Source organism: Lissotriton helveticus, chromosome 2_2 (genome assembly GCF_964261635.1).
Source record: "Lissotriton helveticus chromosome 2_2, aLisHel1.1, whole genome shotgun sequence".
In the NCBI taxonomy this organism is placed as follows: Eukaryota; Metazoa; Chordata; class Amphibia; order Caudata; family Salamandridae; genus Lissotriton; species Lissotriton helveticus.
Genome location: NC_136060.1, coordinates 74,156,301 through 74,176,555, shown reverse-complemented (window position 1 = coordinate 74,176,555; position 20,255 = coordinate 74,156,301). Strand labels below are relative to the sequence as shown.

The following is a 20,255-nucleotide window of genomic DNA, read 5'->3' as shown; positions in this document are numbered from 1 at the left end:
GCTTCTCTGGTGTAGGTATCCTGGTTCCTAGTGTATCCACGGGTGGCGTGATTCACCATCCTTCCATCTCCCAAGGGGTATCTTCAGGGTCCACTGGGAAGGGTCCTTCTTCTTTAAAACTGCAACTGCGACTTTCCCATTTAGTACGTCATACCACTACTATGTTCCCATAGCATCATCTGACGCCTATTTTACTATACCGATCCCCCAAAACACACCTTTCTAAACTCTAAACTCTTCCCTCTGACTCTTCCCCTCCAAAAACCCTTTTTACTCATCCAAAAGCCTCCTCCTACTGCTATGACCTAAAAAAAGAAATCCTTTACTCTTCTATCCCTCCACTATCCTTTTCAATCAATATAACAGACTAGCATGTTCTCTTCTCTAATTCCATATTCCACTATACTAATTCACCACTAATCCTTTATGGCACGGGTACTCATAGTACGGGCCAGGGGCGGCCCGGCAAGCCTTCCCTGGCGGCCCGCTGACCTTCCAGACATCGTACCTGTGTTGTATTTTTAAAAAAAAGGAAATCCTGTCTTCAAACACTGCTGGTTGCTGCAGCGCGAGTCTAAGAGACTCTGCTGCTCTCTGGGGGCCGGCCGCCGGGTGATTCCAATGATAGTGGAGCTGCAGGGGCCTAAGAAGAGGTTAAGTACAACAAGGCCTCATTAACATACAAATGGTCTTTCTAAAGACCTGTGAAGTGCTCGGGTGGGGCTGTGTGTGCCAGGAGGCTGTCTCAGCCCAGGCTGACACACGCAGGTTGAGGTGAAGAGGGTGACAGAGGGAGGTAGTGGGACTTCCCACGTGGCATAAACTAAAGGCACACTTTGCATTTCTACAGACGTTTTAAATCGGGTATCCCAACAGAGGAAGCAAAATCATTTTTAGAAAGAAGATTGCAAGAGCACTAGGGGTGTCATGGCCCGTTGTACTAATTCAGTCTTAACTTCCACGTGTTATATTATTCGAGAAACCTTAAAATGAGACGTGTTTGACAGAATCATTGATTATGTTTATACATTTGTAAAAGAATGTATGAATGTCTGACTGCGGTCTCTGAGACGTAAAGCTTCAGCACTGGTAAATAAAAACTGTGCAGGAACATGCTGGCCATCATTGTACTGGCATATGATGATGAGTGTGTGCGTTTATGATGCGGCTGGACGTGTCGGCATTCGCAGGTGTGTGTATGGATATGTTTGTGGGTGTATGAAAGTGGTTGTCTGAAGGGTGGGAGTGGGCGTATACTTGTGGCTAGTAGCACATAATGGAACCTGAGTGGTCATATATAACTTTTAGTGGGCGGCTGTACGATGGTGGATGTGCTATCCTAAGATGTTAGGTGGACACATCTACAGTGAGTGTGATGGCATACTATAGTAGTGTGTTGGCATATGATGAAGTTATTCATGTTTTATATTGTGTTGTGTGCTACATTTTGTTTGAAAAAGTGGGTAACATAGCAAGATTGTATTGAAGTTGTGAGAGGTAAGGTTGACTGAGTATGACAGAACTGTGATATAAAGCAAAGGTAGAACCTTAACTCAATAATTTCATCACTTCTTACATTTTAAGAAGACACTACTGTTAACATATTAGCTACCTTTAACTCCCTTCTGACTTTACTTTTTTCTGTGAATCTAGGAATTTTTTGTGCATATTTTTTCACTTTTGTGTGCTGGGTTACAATGTTGCTTTTGTGGACGTATGACCTTGTGTAGTTCTACATATATATGGTGGTGGGTGCTTTTGTGTATGTTGGTGGTTGTGTGGATGTATGAGGGTGGGTGTGGGGACTTATGTTGTTACACATGTTTGTGTATGATGGTGGGTGAACTGGCGCAGGTTAGTTGTGTGGAGGCATGGTCCTTTTGGCGGCATATCATGGTGGTTGTGTTGACATATGATGGTGGGCGTGTTGCTGTTTGATGTAGTTGTGTGGATGTCTGGTGATCGATGTTTAGTCTTATGATGTTCAGGTGTTTCTTGGCATGGCTGAGTTTTAGACTAGAGTTAGACCTAATTGTGCGAGCTGTTCTTGTGCCATTTGCAACCTGCTTAGATAAAAGGGAGGGTGACAGACAGAGGGAGGGTGACAGACAGAGGGAGGGAGGGAGACAGACAGAGGGAGGGAGGGAGACAGACAGAGGGAGGGAGACAGACAGAGGGAGGGAGACAGACAGAGGGAGGGAGACAGACAGACAGAGGGAGGGAGACAGACAGAGGGAGACACACGGAGGGAGACAGATGGAGGGAGAAGGGAGACAGAGAGGGAGGGAGGGAGACAGAGGGAGGGAGACAGAAAGAGGGAGACAGAGGGAGAAGGGAGACAGACGGAGGGAGACCGATGGAGGGAGAAGGGAGACAGAGAGAGGGAGACGGAGGGAAGGAGACAGAGGGAGCGATACAGGCATATGGAGACAGAGGGAGGGAGACAGGGAGAGGGAGACAGGGACGAAGACAGAGGGAGGGAGACAGAGGGAGAGAGACAGAGGGAGACAGACAAATGGAGAGAGGGAGACAGACAGATGGAGGGAGGGAGAGGGAGACAGACAGACAGATGGAGGGAGGAAGAGGGAGACAGAGGGAGGGAGGGAGACAGAGAGAGGGGGAGAGAGGGAGACAGAGAGGGTGACAGAGAGAGAGACAGAGAGAGAGAGAAAGAGGGAGACCGAGAGAGAGGGACACCGAGAGAGAGGGAGACAGACAGAGAGAGGGAGACAGACAGAGAGAGGGAGACAGACAGAGAGAGGGAGACAGAGACAGACAGAGGGAGACAGAGACAGAGAGGGAGAGGGAAGGAGTGAGACAGTCAGAGTGAGTGAGACAGAGAGGGAGAGGGAGGGAGTGAGTGAGACAGTCTGAGTGAGTGAGACAGAGAGGGAGAGAGACAGTGGGTGAGACAGAAGGACAGAAAGGGAGTGAGACAGAGTGAGTGAGACAGAGTGAGTGAGACAGAGGGAGACAGGGAGAGAGAGCTAGAGGGAGGGAGACAGAGAGAGTGATAGAGAGAGAGATAGAGCGAGATAGAGATAAAGAAAGAGAGAGAGAGAGATGTGTGTATGCGGGGTCTGGTGGCTCAGTGGACGAAGGCGTCCGCTGCAGGGACCTGTGATCAACCTCATGGTCACAGTTTTTTTTGTTGCTCTAGCCACGCCCCCTCCCTCACTGACCCTGCCCCCACTGGTGCGGCCCTCGGACACAAACCACACTGTAAATTTGGCCCCCGAGAGAAAGTTTGTGAGTACCCATGCTTTATGGGTTCCAGAGTAGCGTGCTACTCGCCAACAAAGCGTTTCAACACCTCATCACGGTTACAAGCGCTACAATAATGCAAACCATTTTTCCCTTTTTATCCCTCCCCAACCCTTCTCAATCCAAATAACTGTCAAACATATCCACCACTCAAATTACTTCATATTTCCCTATACTGATTTTCAACACTAATCCTTTATGGGTTCCGGAGTAGCCTGTTACTTGCTAGAAAAGCGCTTCAACACCCCATCTGGGGTAACAGGCGCTAAATGAATGCAAACCTTTCTTTCCTTTCTATTGTATCCCTCCGCTATCCTTCTCACTCCAAATAACTGACTAATATTCACTACTAAAATTACTTTCATATTTCACCATACTAATTCACCACTAATCCTTTATGGGTTTCCGGAGTAGAGTGCTACTCGCCAAAAAAAGCACTTCAACACCCCATCAGGGTTATATAAATACAAGCCTTCTTTCCTCTTCTATCCTTCTGCTATCCTTCCGAATCCAAATAACTGACTAACATATCCACCACCTAAAATTTACTTGCATGTTTCACTATACTAATTCAACACATCTGGTGTTTAGGAAGCGGCTTAAAACTTTTCTGTTTCAATATTAATTCTTTCTGGTTCCCCCCTGACTGTGCTTGTGGTGTTCCTGGGGCGCAGAGATACTCCTCCGGGAGTCGATTCAAGCGCGATATAAACCCGCAAATAAATAAATAAATAAACACTAATCCTCTATGGTTCCTGGAGTAGCGTGCTACTCGACGAAAAAGTGCTTAGACGCCTCGTCAGGGGTAGTAAGCGCTATACAAATGCAATTACAATACAATGCAATACATGGCTGTGTTTCCAGTCTGCACACAGCCTCTATGGGTCTCCTGGGTACTTATCTTGGGTGGTTCCTTGTGTCCTCACCTTTTGTGAGTCTACTGGTCCAAGTCCCGTCTTCGGTCGCAGTTCGCACTCCACTTATTTAGTATATTGTTTGGTCTCCACCTGGAGACCACTATGTATTGTGCTTACTTACCTCTAGCAATTGAAGTATTACTGTGTATTTGTTTTGATATCTCCGGCAAGGAGATATGCCAATGTGTTAGTGAGTTGTATAATAAATAGACCTATTTTTATAACTATACTTTGTGGTTCTTTTTCATTTAACCTACATGTCTGAAAGAGACAGTTACTTAGATTCCTTACCTTAGGATTACCCCCTGGTGTTAGACTGGATCCGTAGAAATTTGTCTCAGCAGGACCCCATGCGTGTCGGTAGGTGGCGACGGTCTGCTCCGTGTCCGTCGTCTGCTTCATGTTTGCCGGGACGACGTTGCAGTGCCTAGTTAGACGCCACCCCTGCACGCCGACGTCAGTTCTTTCTTTTGCTGGGCAGACCCTAGCGCAGAGCTGGAGAGAGCCACCCTTTGAGTCACTGTTTGACTAAGCTTTTGTTGACTTTGCGCGAGGCATGTCCCATCATCTGACCGGCTTCAAGCCCTATTAGGCCTTTCACAGACTGATGTCTGTGACGGACCTGCACCTTGTGTGCCTCTGGTGCCTGGAGCGTTACCACGATCCAAAGCTGTGCTCCGGCTGCTGGGTCATGAATTCAAAGTCTTTGCAGGAGCAGCCCTGAAAGCTTGTGGATGGCTGGCAGTCAGCTCCATGTCTTTCCTGTTCTCGCTCGAGAGGAAGGTCTCAAGACAGGTCGCAGAGCCCCCACACCTCGTCGCACTCAAAGTCCTCCAAGTCTTTGGGTAAGTCGAAGCACAAGTAGAAGGCAAAACAGCACTGGCGATCTTTGCCTTCTCCCGTCTGTTGGCTGACACGACCCGAGACCTGGAGCGTCATTGCTCCTATGCTCCGTCTTAGGTGCCTACTCCAGCGACGACTCCGCACCTCCTTCTGTTTCCGGGAGCTGGAGCGTGCCCAGCTTTGTGCATTTTACAAAGCCCTCCATTCGATATTTGGGCAGCGCCTTTGAGCCCTGTGGATCCTGTTGCATGTCCTAGGCCTTTGATGCCTGCGTCCCCGAAGGGCCTGGATCCTGATCGATGCCGGTCGACCTTACCCAACCTTCCACGGTGGCGATCCCAGGGATGACACCCCCATCGTCGGCCGTGCCCCCAACCGATACAGTCCCCAATCTCACCCTGTGATAGAGCCGGATCGACGTCTGCCGATGTCGAAGGTGGTAATGGGGAATGGAAGGTGTCATCTGACCCATAAACTGACCAGCCAGCTTGAAGAGCCAGACTGGAGAAAGGACTTGGGTGACGCCAGTGGTCTAGACACTTCCACCGATCTTTGCATGCTTTCTCCCCCTACTGTGGCTACTGAGGAGGGTGCGAAGGGCAACTGAGGCCCTGGCCCTGGGCCTTGAGCTCCCTTCAGTAGTGGTCAGGACTGACCTCTTGAAGGTATTTGAACAGGCGCCAACCTACTTCTAACCCCTTTTGCCGTTTAACGAAGCCCTGACTCACGTCCTTCTGGGCACATGGTCCAAGCCCAGCACTGGGATTCCTGTGGAACAGACGATTGCCCGCCACAACCGTCCGGCTCCAGGCGACCCAGTTTTCTTCATCCAACACCCTTCCCCCGAGAGCTTGGTAGTCTAAGCCTTGTCCTCGAAGGGCACATTCCCTTCTGCTCCCCCTGATAGGGAATCCCAAGAAGCTGGATCATCTTGGGACGTGCATGTTCTCTTCCTCCAGCTTGGAAATTGCTAGAAACCTGGCTGTTTCCAGCGATCTAAGGTCCGGTATAGCAGTTGCAGACCCTCTAGCTCACCTATTAGCGCCAAGATGCCTTGGCATTCGAGCGCTTTAAAAAACTCTATCCTATCCCAGATGCAGATCCCTCTCCCTTACCCAACCAGATGTCACAGTGGTGACAGATGCATCAGTGCTGGGATGGGGCGGCCATCTGGGAGAGGCGGAGATTAGAGGCGTCTGGTCTCCGGCGTAGTCAGTGCTCACTATCAACTTTCTCGAGCTCCGGGCGATCCGCCTGGCACTGAAGGCATTCCTTCCCTCTCTAAAGGGGAAGATGGTGCATGTGTTTGCTGACAACACTACCGCAATGTGGTAGTGCAACAAACAGGGCAGGGTGGGGGCGTGGACCCTATGTCAAGAGGCTCTTTGTCTCTGGACATGGCTGGAAATCAGGGTATGATCCTGGTGGTTCAACGCCTGGCAGGTTCTCTGAACGCCAGGGCGGACATAGTCAGCCGCCGGGTACCTGGTCGATCAAAAATCGTGTCTTCACTCAGAGGTGGTGCATGGTCTCTTTCAGCGGTGGGGAGAGCCTTGGTTAGATCTGTTTGCCACTGAAGAGCATGCGCAATGTCAGCAATTTTGCTCGTTTAAGTTTCCAAGGTGGCACTTGCTCGGCGGTGCTTCTCGTTGCGAGTGGAACTGAGGCCTCCTGTATGCCTCTCCGCCTGTACCACTTCTGCCCAGAGTGCTGAAGATCAAGCACAAACAGGCCCAAGCTATTCTTGTGGCTACGGACAGGGCACGAAGAGTCTGGTACTCATAGCTCCTGAGCATAGCCATCGATCCTCCACTCAGTTTGCCTCTTCAGGAGGATCTTCTGTCTCAGCAGCAGTGGGGGGTTCCTCACCAAACCTGTCCAGCCTCCACCTCATTGCGTGGAAATTGAGTGGTGACAGCTGACAGCTATTGACCTCCCACTGCAAGTCTGTAATGTCATCTTGGCAGCCCGGCGTCCTTCCTCTAAAACGGAATACACCTTTCGATTGAATACGTTTGTGGCATGGTGCACAGCAAAGGCTGTGGATAACCTTTCTGCCCCACTTTCAGAGGTCCTTTTGTATATACTTTCTTTGGCCCAGCAGGGCTCTGCCCTGGGCACTCTTAAAGGCTAACTTGCGGCCATCTTTGCTTTCCTCCGGCTATCAGATCAGCCATCTTTGTTCAAGTCCCCCATTGTAAATAGAATCTTTAAAGGCATTACTCCTCTCTTTCCTCCTCTCCTTTCATAAAGCCCCAGTGGGACTTGAACCTTCTCTTAACTTATCTCATGTACCCTCCCTTTTAGAATCTTCACCACTGTCCTCTCAGGCTCCTCACTCTGAAGACAGATTTCCTTGTTGCCATCACCTCTGCTCGCAGAGTGAGTGAGCTTCAAGCTCTTTCTTCTAAGCCCCCTTTCTTCTCTGTGCATCCGGACAAAGTGGTGCTTAAGACAAGACCCTTGTTCCTTCCAAAAGTAGTTTCACCTTTTCACATTGGACTAACCATTACTTTGCCCACCTTTTTCCCACCTCCGCATCCTACCAAGAAGGAGGAGGAGAGACTCCAACTCTACCCTAAACATGCGCTGTCCTTCTACTTTGACCACACAAAAAGATTGATCAACTCTTTGTTTGCTACGTAGGTGCCAAGAAGGCTGGGCTGGTCAAAAGCATACAATCCTAGACGGGTTGTCCTTCGTAATAAAATCTGTTACGCTTTGGCGAAAAAGGTACCTCCAGTGGGGTTCTAAGCTCATTCAAACAGAGCTATGGCTGCCATCACAGCCCTTCCACGTGGAGTATCCCTCCTTGACATCTGTCAGTCTACCACGTGAGTATCCTTGCACACGTTCACCAGACATTACTGCCTGGACAGCCAAGTCCGGAGGGACTGCTATTTCGCCCTTTCTGTCCTCCAGGACTTTCTGGTGTGAACGTTGTTCGTAGACCCTCGTCCGGGTTTGGTATTGCTCGGATATCTTTTCTAAGGTACGGAGTCTATATTTAACTGCCTCTTTCAGATAAACAAGTTACTTACCTTCGGTAACGACATATCTGTAAGAGACATAGGTTAGTTATAGATTTCTTTCCCTCCTCACCCATCCTCCCTGCTCTCTGAATTGACTTCTAGGGACAGGGACTCCCTTGCAGGGCCCTAGTTTTAGCACAGCAGTGGTCAGTGTCTTGCATGGCTCCTTGCTTCTGGCGGGGAAAGTAGTGTCAGAACTGATGTCAGCGCGCAGGGGCGGTGACTAAATAAGCACCACGACATCACCCCGGCAAAAAAGATGACGACGACTGGTGTGTAGTCGGCAGACGCCACCTACCGACACGAAGGAGTACTGCTGAGAAACAATTCTCTACATCCAGTCTGACGCCTGGGGGTAATTATAAGTTAACAAATCTATAACTAACCCATGTCTCTTACAGATACATTGCTACCGAAGGTCAGTAACTTGTTCTACATGAGTAGAGCTGGTAAAACAAGCTGCTTAACACTCCTTCTTGACTAAGCCTGAAGACTTCCCTCTAAAGCTACCACTAAGAGAGCTTTCTGTAGTTGTCTAAGACCACTAAAATCCCCATAAGGGTTGTCTGGATTAGTGCAGGGTGCTTCATTTCAATAAGTGTGCAACATATACGAAGCCAGGCTCCTACATCCAACCTTACCATCCAGTCAGAGGGCCTGAAGAGGTCGTGGAGGAGTTGGATGCCCTCCATATTGAAATGGCAGTGTAAGAGCTATTCGTTGAACTTGAGAAGGTTGATAACCTGCGTTTTTCCGCCATCTGCATTGTCGACCAGAAAGATATTGCTGATGAAACATCACAGGTGAGGCACCGAAGGGCAGTTGGTACCTTGTGTAGTAAGGAAGAGACCTCTGCCTTTATCAAGGCTGATTTGTTCGCTGAGGATTGAATGGGTCGTAGAACTCTATGTGGAACTCCTGAATGGTTTGTAGGACCCATGCATCTGAGGTAATAAAATGCCAGGTGCGTGCAAAATCTGCAAATCCACCCCCTATCCTCTGAGAGAAAGAAGGAATAACATTCACCGGATTTGGAAGCTGCGTTGAATTCCCTGCCTCAGCCTCTGAATCGTTTGCCTCTGGTCGGGTACAATGTGGTGTAATAGGAGTTATCCTGGTTGGCGTTGCTCCTGATGCCCTAACCTTGCAGGTATTGGGAGACTGAACGGACAGATGAGCGGCCCCTGCCTCGCCCAGCCATGCGGAATACCAGAGGGTGAAAGACCAGCTTGATGGTGGATTGGGCCTCATGCAATGATGGAAATGTGTTCACAAATTTGCCATGCTCCTTTTTAAAGGGCTCTCCAAAGAGACCCCGTTATGGCGATTTCAGGGGCAGGTGCTGTTGCCTAACCTCCAGCTTGGGATCTACCTTGATAAGTAATGAACACCAGCGCTTTGCTGACAAAGCACAATTGGCAAGAAAGAGAATGGCACGTTGAGCCCAGCCAGATAGGATGTCAAGGGAAATACTGAAGCCGGAACACTTTGCATCCTCTACATTGTCGAAAATCTTTGTCAGCGGTCCCAGAGTGTCATGGAGCTTAATGACACAAAGGGGTGTACAAAAGTTCCCCGGGAAGAGTGACAGAGAGGTGTGTGTGTGCTAGTGAGTGGGGGGAATCCCCTAGTTGGAACTAGAACCCTCACACACCCAGCAAGCTAGGTGTCATGCTTCATCATATGGGCTCTGCTCCTCGTCAGACTGGCGCTGCAATGTCTGACGGGCTCCCGAAACCGGGGCTCTTTATCGGAGATCTTTTGTTCCCGCCATATGGTGCATGTGTGTGAGAGGGCCTGGGGAGTGTGGTCGTGACGTGGGTTTTAAGTTAAAAAAGGTGAGTCAGTCCACATATTAAATTTATTCTCGTAGTAGACTCCCTTGGTTAAAAACAAAGAAAGGTGGTGTGGGAGGGGAGAGACAATGACCCCAGTACTGCTAGGGTCAATTGGACTACTACCCTCAATTATCGGTCGACATGTTTCTTGCCTGATGGCAATTCTTCAGGACCTAAATAGGATCGTACCATACAGTGAAAATGCTAGTGACAAATATATATACAAAAGTGAAGGGTTAAAACTTGCAGGTAGGTATATGACCGGATTGTAGTCAGAAATACCAAGATGCAGGCTAGTTAGTCCTGCTGCAGTTTGCAAAGCCTGTAGAAATGAGATAAGGTTTTATTTAAAAAAAGACATAGTACAGAGCAGCTGCATTGATAAAGAATATCACCCTGTAAGTATAGTGAGCACACACACACCCACAATAACTGTGCTAGTTAAAAGACCGAGCATAAATGTTGCTAGTAGTGGCAAACCATCGATGTGATAGATTAGTACCAGCCATTACATGTGTCGGTCGAATTAGGCATGAAGAAACAACATAGTATAATGCTGTACAGTCTGAGGAATATAATCAGGGAAACCTTACCCTAAACCGGATCCCTGGTGGACCTCTCAGTCTGCTCCCGTGGGACTGGCTGGGGAGGTATAGTACCTATTTTGCAGGAGACAATAGTTTTGTGTACAGTGTATAGTCTCGTAGCAATAATATTTTGGGGTGCTGGCAGGTAGGTGTGGACTAACCAATTGGCCTGCCAAACGAGGTAAGGTAGAGAGCCTCCCTACTAGCCCTAAGCAATCGAGTCCTCCGGTGTGTCTCCCACTGCCACAATCGGCCAGGGATACACCCACCAGAGGGGCGAGGGCGGACATCCAGGCCAGCGCCCGCCGTCCCCGTGCTGAGCCCCGAACTCAGCCTCAGAGGGCCAACGCGAGCCGGCATAGCCGCCGGGCAAGGTAGCCGCGCCCGCCCCGCATCAATAGCTAGGCGTGCTGCACCGTAGTGCAGCGGGAGACAGCCACCCGGGGAGTCAGTTACTCCTGGGATATCAAGGGGGTTGACGGAAGAGCTTACCTGGTCAGACGTTGTTGTACCATGGCGTCTACCTTAGAAAAAATCTCACCTCCGGCGGCAGCAATCCAAACGGTATCACCTACCCCACGAACAGCGTCTAGGTAATGGCGCAGAGCAGCTGGTAATGCTCTCTCTGCGCGGACGATATTTAAGCGCCACTGAGATTGTCTTCCGCGGCGTCATTCTCCATTGAGGGGCCGCCCCACCCCGGACAGCGCATGCGCAGTGTAGAGGGAGATTAACTAGGGGTCGGGCTGTTGGCTATGGCTGCCATATTGGAATGGTGACAAGTTGTAAGGAAAGCAGGATAGTGGCTGTACCGCTCAAAGGACTGTGCGGTGGAACGGATAACTGCGAATGTCCACAAAGCAAGGTTTACAAATTTCAATCGGACCCTGCTTAGCCCGGAACCAGGGACTTCCCCCACTCATCACTGCGCATGTGTGTACAGCGCGATTTACTAGGAGAAGGTCTGGTGGCTATAGCGGCCATCTTACAGTGGTGGCGATTAAATGGATGTGGGTAAGGAAGTAGGATGATGGCTAACCTGTTAACAAGGCTGGGCAGCAGAGCGGATGACTACGAGTGTCCAACTGACCAGGTGGTGAATTGTCAACTGGTCTCCACAAACCAAAGAACCAGTTATAAACATATCATAACTAGTAGTGGACATTGCATGAGGTAGGGTCACAGGGTCATGTTCCTAGAGATACCCATGGGACGGAGTCATTCAATCCAACCAGGTCCAATCGAAGACGATGGACCCATCTTTGTTCAATCCTAAACAAGGCTTTTCTGGAAATGGCTGGGTGGGCTTCTAACACCAACCAAGTGAGACTGTCTGCCGTGTGGTTGTTCTGGGAAAAATGTTCGTATAGTCTGGTATGCGTTTTATGGCACCTGATGTTGCTCTTGTGCTCTAAAATCCTTACTTTTATGTTCCTCATGGTCATGCCTATGTAATTTTTGCCGCAAGGGCAAGTGATCATATAGATACATTTGGTGCTGTTACAATTGGTGTGCTTGCGTAGTTGCCACCGAAATGTGTCAGACAATCTTACTTCTTTGCATTGGGATGTCTGAGGGCATGCCGCACATCCTCCGCAGGGAAAGTGGCCTACCACTGGGGGAAGGTCCCACAATCTCCTCTGGTTATCACTGTTGTTATGTCGCGGGCGGGTGTGTATTAAGGCATCCTTCGGAGCTTGTCCTGGCAAGCTCTGCAGGACCTGTTGATGCCTTTTTTTTTTTTTAAAGGACTTTTCATACATTTGGCCAAAAAGATGACCATAGTAGGGGCCAGTTCAGGGGTGAAGGAAACCTTCCCCTCCAAAGAGGTGCATGGGCACTCTCTTTCTCGAGGAGATTGTGAATTCCCGCTGCCACATAAGCGGCCACCTGGTCTGCGGGGGCCCATTCCGCAGACCTGGGATGAATGATATCATCCGTGTGCAGGAGGTCCGACCCAGGAGCTGGGCTGGGCTCAGAAGTCATCATCAAAGGGCAGGTATTCAAGAGGGTCCCCATCCCCCAGTGTATCATCAAAAACCTCCATTAATGGTAAAAATGCCTTTTGTACTAGAAGTAAAATGCAATCAGAGCTGTGCAGTGCAGACACTCAAGGGATAGAGCTGGGGGAGAGTCAACAATTTAGGGTGGGCAGAGCCTCAGTGCAGTGCATCGGATACCAGAAATGGTATCGGGAGAAAACGCCTGGGAGAAGGTGCCCCCATTAAACAGCGCTAAGCCTGAGCAGGCTAAGAAAAAAATCCCCACACTGGGCTTATATTGCGCTTGGAAGGCCAATTGGGCTGCTAATGAGCTGGAAAGGTCGATAAGTCCAATGTGAAGTGCGGTGAATACAAACCGGAAAGCGGAAGATACAGACCTTTAATGGACGTAGATATTGTGATCTGCAGGCCTGCAACTGGCTACAGACCCTAACTACGAGCGTCAAAGGGCTCGCCGAGGACAGATGCCACCTACCTGGCATAGCCACGCACCGCAGAGCTGCACCACGCACACAGCCGCGAAGGGACAGCAGAACGGTCCGGCGGCACATTACACTGTTGAGAAAAGGGCAAATGAGCAAAATACCATTTGAACAATACAGCGGTAATGGCAGCGATAATAACAAGAACCTGAATGCAACACAGTATAACCAATACACCCAGAAAGCACTGAGGTAAGGAGAAAGCACTTAACTACTGCGAGCAGCAAAGAATGAGTAAGTGGGGCCATAAGTGAATTACTATAGTGCAACTTAGTGGCTGTTGTTTGGACTCTTTTCATGGGTAAATGATGTGTTTGAACTGTGATGTTGTTCCTAAGGTCTCATAGGAATAGTAGTTTTTTTTTTTTATCTTGTTAAAATAACTGCTACTTGATGAAAGCGACGAGAGTATGCATAATCCTCGCCTCCGGTCCGGACATAGAATTCTGGCCATGCACTATTGTTTATAGCTATTTGTAATGTATTCAGGACTCCCAACCAGACATCAGAGAATGTTTCAGGTGTGTGATGTAATAGGAAAGTGGATTCCTGTTGCTGTAAACCCCTGCCTCAGCCTCCCCCCCCCCACACACACGCACACACACTGCCAGATTTCTGATGCACTTTGACTTGATATGCCCGGAGTCCCTGTCAATCAGGTTCCCAGGGCCTGTGTTCTTTCCCAAAACTGTACCCACAATTTGCACCCCTCTGGACACATGCAAGTCCCTTGTAAAAGGTACACTTGATGCCAAGATCACTGTGACCAGCGACAACCACAACTGCATTTCCTTGAACAGTCTTGCATTTGAGAGGATATTTTACTTACCTCTGCCAAGTTATACTTGGTTCTAAAATGAAACTTAAGTATACCTTTTTTATACTTCCCTAATTGGTCTAAATTCTGTATAATCAGTCCTTGATTGAGTTAATAAAATAAATGCTTATCACACCCTCCTGGATAAGCCGTACTGCTCACCCGCACTACCACAAAGAGTACTGTGGGTACTTACCTAATGCTGCCTCTGCTATACCTCTGGGGACTCCCTAGACTTGGTGCACACTATACCTTACTTTGGTATACTATATACAGAGCCATCTTCCTACAGGTGTTTCAAGCAAAATTAAAGTATTCATCAAAAACATATTGTATTCGTTCAGATATGTTTTACATCTTCACTGAACTGCTGCAAAAATGTTGAAAGCATGTTTGCCATTGTCACCCCAAAATAATTAAAATAAATGGTGCATTTTAACAGTATCTACACTATTTTCGAAATGCATAAGCAATTTTTTCTTGATTTATTCACGTTTTAGGCTAAACTAATAACATTGGTATTGAGTTTCCTACTCATTTTGTAGCAGATTTTTTGTACGTTAATGATGTGTAAAAAAAGATTTGGCTTACAAATTGTAAGGAAGTATAATTGACAGCACAGTTCTTCACCTCAGTTTGGTACTCTTTCCTGGAATATTCTGTTATTCGTATCTGAATATAAAAATCTTAGTCGAGCTAGAATGCAATGTTATTTGTAGTACCTTTTCATTTCTGATTTATTTTAACAAATATGTATGCTTTTTTTGTTTACTTTTATGTTTAGTCCAGCATGCTCTATAAAACTTAGAACACAGCTAGTTTGTTTCATTGTGTATTTTTAAAGTTTTTGGTTGAGTTTTAGCAGTTTGAAGACTTTGAATAATGGCTGAGAATTTCTTTTTATATTTCTTTTCGTTTATTAAAGCTCCAAGTTTTAGTGGTGAAGATCACTCTAAACCACATATTGTGGAAGAAACTATTTCAGTCACTTGTCCTCGTATTGATACTCAGCAGCTTGACCGGCAAATTAAAGCAATTATGAAAGAAGTTATTCCTTTTCTGAAGGTATGCACAAATTACTACGATCCATATGGTATGGCATCGTTCTAAAATATTAAATGTAGCATATTGCACTGTGATTGTTTTGGGGTTTTTTTTGCATGTATTTTTCAACACTAATTGATTTATAAGTTGTTTAAGTTCTTCCATGTTCAATAGAATACAACTGATTTTATTTGTTTCCTACATTTTCCTACAGTTTTCTGAACATCAAGTCTTCTTGTCTTAGGAGAAGTAACTCAAAAGTGAGGTGCTCTTCACCACTATTGAGTACATTGCTTTTTTCCGTTGTCTGGGAGTCCCAATATTGAAATGACTTTAAAAATCTGAAAGAAACACGTAGTGATAGATTCCTTACCTTAGAATAACCCCAGGCATCAGAATGGATCCGGAAAGTTTCTTCGTTAGCAGTACCCCTGTGCGTCAGTAGACGTTGTCGAGCAGTTCCGCGTGCGTTGTTGGCACCGTGATGACGTCGTCGGAGCTACTTAGACGCGCCCTTGCGCGCGGACGTCAGTTCTTTATTTTTCCGCACCAGCAAGCGCAGATCCGGGAAGAGCAATTACCCCCAGCCAATTTTTAACTGACTTTTCAAGGCCTTTTACCTCATCTTTTGGCGTCTATCGACTCCTGGTGTCGAAGGGAAGCCCATTTTCAATAACTGTGGGGACTGTCATCGCATGATATCGGTGACGGACCCCCGCTGCGTGTGTCTCTACTGCCTGGGGTGTGACCACGACCTCAAGTCGTGCCCCGACTGCCGGGTGTTGGACTTGGGCCTTCTGGCAGGTTCACCCCTGAACTTTTTGCCTTGAATTATAGTGATTTCTGGTCTTTGCGCACTTTGACACTGTGGCGCAGTGTAAAGTGCGTGCGCTCCCTGAGTGCATGTGTGAGATAGGCCTGCCCTCCCATAGGAATGCATGGGGAATGTATGTGTCCCTGGTAGTTCCTGATGTGTGGGGAGTGCAGGCTCGAGTTTGGTATGGGTGAACTCGTGAGAGTGAATGCTGCGAAATGGTATGTGCGGCTTGTATGTGTCTAGTGGGAAAGTGCTACTTCTAGACATGGCTGTGTATGTGCTGTGAAGGTGCTGGCGTGTGATTGGCTGGAGCTGGCTGGCATGCCAGGCTCGAGGAAGTCTGGATGGGTCTGCCTGGTGGTGAGTGGGAGATTAGCATGCTGATGGCTGGGGAGGAGTGTACCTGTGTCCTGAATGAGGCTGGGTTTTCCCCAGACAATGCTGGCTCCGCCCCCCTGTGGTGTGACTGATGACCCTAACCCTGCCAGTGAATAGAGAGGGTGGTTGAGCCCATCAGCAGTGCTCACAGACCAGCTGCGACTGGTTCTGCCCCCACCCTGCCCAGAGACAAAGGATTTGTCTGTATAAAAAGAGGCTGTGACCTCTTGAAAAATGTTCTTGTTCCCAACTTGAATCTTGCCAGGGGCGTGCTGCTGCTTGGGCCCAGGGGAAGGCTTGCCCCCCCTGGGCCCTGCCAGCCCCTGGACTCCTGAAGGACTTTGCTGGGACCCTCCTGGCTGTGGGGGTCATTTCCTAGGGCCTTAGGTGCTCTCTGTGCCCCTAGCGCCCTGTGAGCGCTTTATTTCTCCTTTCTGGGCAGAGCGCTGTCGTTTTCCAGAGGAGGGAAGCGCTCCTGCCCTTTGCGTGCCCCTCGCAGGTGCCCACCCTGCTTTATGCCAGTATTGGCTTTATTTTCATAATTGCGGGTATTCTCTCGTTTATTTAATTAGGTTGCGAGTGCCACCTCGCTTGTATATTTATTTTGGACTTCGAGGGTGCCCACCCCTCGTTTATGCCCCCAGTTTCACCGCCACGGCCCAAGCGCCGCAAAACAGGAAGCCAGGCACTACGGTGCCTGACGCGGGGCAGGACTTCCGGTTTTGGAGGGAAGTCCCGCGCTACGATTGGCTGCCCGCCGCCGCCGACCGGAAGGAGAATGATGCAAAACGATGGCCGCCCGAGGCTCCCATGATGTGGGGAGAGCCCCGGGCCGCCAGCAGAAAGGAGGAGTCAGCCCGGAGCTGTTGCCTCTGCCTCCTAAGTCCCGGTCCCGAGATGGGGGACCGGGTGAAGCGTGACGCCTGCCCCTGCCGCGTCCAGTCTGAGGAGTCCCCTGGGAACAGCCCGGTAAGTTGAGGAGGGCTGGGGGGGGACTCCCTAGATGTTGCTGGTTCGTGCCGACTGCGGCACTAGAGGACAGTGTCAGAGCGGCTAAGTGGGCCGCTCCAACATGACAGAAGTGCTCAGGGGCCCCCGGGGGGGGGGGTCCTGAGGTCCCAGGGGGCCCGTGTTCCCCCAGAACTGTGGTGCTCCCACGATGGGGGCACCTTTATTCACGGAGATAGATGGTTGCACTAGCTGCGCGTTATGATTTCCGGAGCCAGAGGGCTCCAATGGGCGCATTATTTGTCCTAGAGCCTAGAAGGCTTCCCGTTTGCACAGTTTTGCTTCCTGAGGGGCTAGTGAGAGCCCCAGTCGCAGATTTGTCCCCAGCTGCCCAGCAATTAGTGGGCAGCTGCACCGTTTAGGTATTTTGCTTCCTAGGGACATGTACTCTGGACTTTAGGAGTGAGGCGCACTCCTTCATCCCTGGCCTTTCCCCAGCTGCGCAGCACTTAGTGCCAGCTGCAGCGTTTAGGCCCCCTGTTCTGTCCCTCAGCTGCCCAGCAAGTAGTGGGCAGCTGCTACGTTTAGGTGTTGCCGCAGTGGCGCAACCTGGACCCTGGACTTTGATGTAAGTTCATGTTAATGTGATTTCTGCAAAGTGCTCTTTGCTGCACCTCTGAATGTGTTGTTGATGCATTATGTGCCTTGTTCCTTACACCTCTGAATGTGTAGTTTATACATCATGTGTTCTCTTTGCTGCACCTCTGAATGTGTTGTTGATGCATCATGTGCCTTGTTCCTTACACCGCTGAACGTGTGTTGATGCGTCATGTGTTTCTTCCACCGCTGAATGTAGGTTCTGCATCATGTGTTTTGCCCCCAGGTCTATGCCCCTACTTGTATTGTGATACTGAGGTGGTTGTTCTTGCTAGTACAGGTGGTGCTAGTGAGGTCCTGGTTCCCTGCGTGACCTGTTCCTAAGGTGGTTAGGATTGCGTAGGTGGTACTTACCGGTTACCAGTGGGTACTGGTTGTGTGCTTTATGTCCTATTTTGTGTTACAGTGATTTTCTGTGATGTTCTAAGTGATATTTCAAGGGCTTGATACTGAGCTCGCCCCCTGACCAGAGTCCCAGGACCAGTGGACTCTATTGTGCCCTCCCTGACAAATTGCTGGGACTTGTCTGATCTCCCTGGGCCCCTGGGGCCTCGCTGAAGTGTGCCTCGCTCACTCCCCTCGGCAGCTCGTGCCCGGCCGCCCGTCCAAGCCTCGAGCCGCGCCGCTCTCCCCTGAGCCGTGCCGCTTCGCTGGGCCGCCCGCATCCTGCCTCCCCCTCCTCTTCTGAGCCGCACACATTGGTCGCCCCAGAGAAACGCTTGTAGCTAGCCGGTCGCCCGCTAAAGCCTACTAAGGAGGTCACTCGCATTATCCTGCGCAACCAGGACGGAAGGTACTGTCCGATAGGCTCTATGTTCTAAAGTTCTAGGCCTACAATTATTGTATTGTTACTTCTAGAAGTGCTGATTCCTGACAGTGGTCCAGGTGGCCCTGTCTTGTACATATCCCCTGTAAATTCTGCCCGTGCCTCTGGCACATTGTAAAGTGTGTGTTTTATCTAATGTGTTTTGGTGTAATACAAAGGCTATTTTTATATAACCTTGTGTGGAGTTTCCTTTGTGGTGGGCCTTTGGGTGTTGTTGCTGGGGTGCGTGCGCAAATACTTAACTCACATCGCCTCCGAGTTTAGCCTTGCTGCTCGCGCCACGTTACCTAGAGGGTGAGCAGGGGTTATCTTGGCGTGTAACTCCCTTGCCCTGACTTAGGAGTGGTGGTCTCTGACTGACTTTGGCGCAAGCCCTGGCCAGCCAGGGATCCCATTTCCAACACCGGGCCATGGCGCGGAAGACTTTGCGGGAGTGGTTCCGAAAGTTGCTTGAAGCCCGACAGTCTGCTCCGTGCTGCTCAAGGGCCAGGTACCGTGGGAGGTCGAGGGACCGGTCACAGAGTCGTCATCGCCACTCCTCTGGATCTAAGTCTTCGCACTCAGGGTCAGGTAAGTCGAAGCATTCCAAGAAATCGTCGAAGAAGCATTGTCGCTCTTCGACTTCCCCTCGCCGTCGCGGCTGAGGGTGCGGGCGGTGCCATGGCCGGATTCTTTGGACCGTCTAGCCCCGCGGGCCCGATGGGGGTCCTGCCTTACCATATCCAGCGGCTCTGGCCCCGGTGTCGCCGCCGCCCCCGGTGTCACCGCCGGCTCCGGCGCCCCGGCCCCCCAGGGATCTGGGATCGGACCCCGATCGCCGGTTGACCTCGTAACACCTCCACCGGTCTCCTCGGCACCGCTTCCGACGTCGCCACCTCCTCGGGACCTCGTTGTCCCCAGCTTCAGCCCTGACCTGGACACGGTGCCGGATCGGCGTCGCTTGATACCGATACTGACGCCGATAGGGCCCTTTATACCTTATGTTCGTCCTCCTTATTTTGAGCCTGTTCCACAGACTTTGGAGGAAGGGGGAGGACTGGGAGAGGTCTGAGGACCCTCTAGCACGGGATTGTGCTTATGATCAGGACTGGGCAGAGGATTTGAGGGAAGCCAGTGGTCTTGACACCTCACCTGACCCTGGCATGCTGTCTCCTCCTTCAATGGCTACGGAGGAGGGAGCTAGTTATGCAGAGGTGTGTGCAGGGCAGCCCAGGCTCTCCACCTCGAACTCCCTACGGTGGCCATCAGGACTAACCTCCTGACAGAAGTGCTCCAACCGGCGGCTACCTCTTCGGAGCCCTTGCTGCTGTTCAATGAAGCACTGACTGACGTTCTTTTGGACACCTGGTCCAGGCCCAACACAGGGGCGCCTGTGGATAGGAACATGGCCCGACTGCATCGCCTAGCTCTGCCCGCCCCCCCCCCCCCCCCGTCTTCCTCACCCAACATCTCACCCCCGAGAGCTTGGTGGTCCAACCCTCCGCTTCCCAAAGCGTGTTCCCTACCGCACCTCTGGATAGGGAATCCAAGAAGCTAGATCGTTTGGCAAGAAACTGTTTTCAACTGCCAGCTTAGGGCTGCAGTCGGTGAACACCACATGCCTCTTGGGCCGTCATACCCACTCTCTGTGGGACACAGTTGCGCAGATGCTGCCAAAATGCCCGAGGAGGCCCAGGCAGTTCTCTCCCAAGTGATTGCGGCCGGGAGAGATGCAACAAAGTTCACCATACGTTGTGGGCTGGATACCGCCGACTCACTGATCAGGTCGATTTCCACGACAGTGGCGCTTCGGCGCCACGCCT

General features: G+C 50.0%; 1 protein-coding gene across 6 annotated transcripts in view; it reads left to right on the top strand.

The window, feature by feature from the left end:
* Positions 1 to 20,255, top strand: part of PCM1 (pericentriolar material 1) — a 1,361,399-nt gene that overhangs the window by 987,627 nt on the left and 353,517 nt on the right. For all 6 annotated transcript variants that reach the window (XM_078678108.1, XM_078678107.1, XM_078678103.1 and 3 more), the window contains one exon: positions 14,709 to 14,848. In XM_078678108.1, coding sequence (XP_078534234.1) covers positions 14,709 to 14,848 — 140 coding nt within the window. The remainder of the gene's footprint in view (positions 1 to 14,708; positions 14,849 to 20,255) is intronic.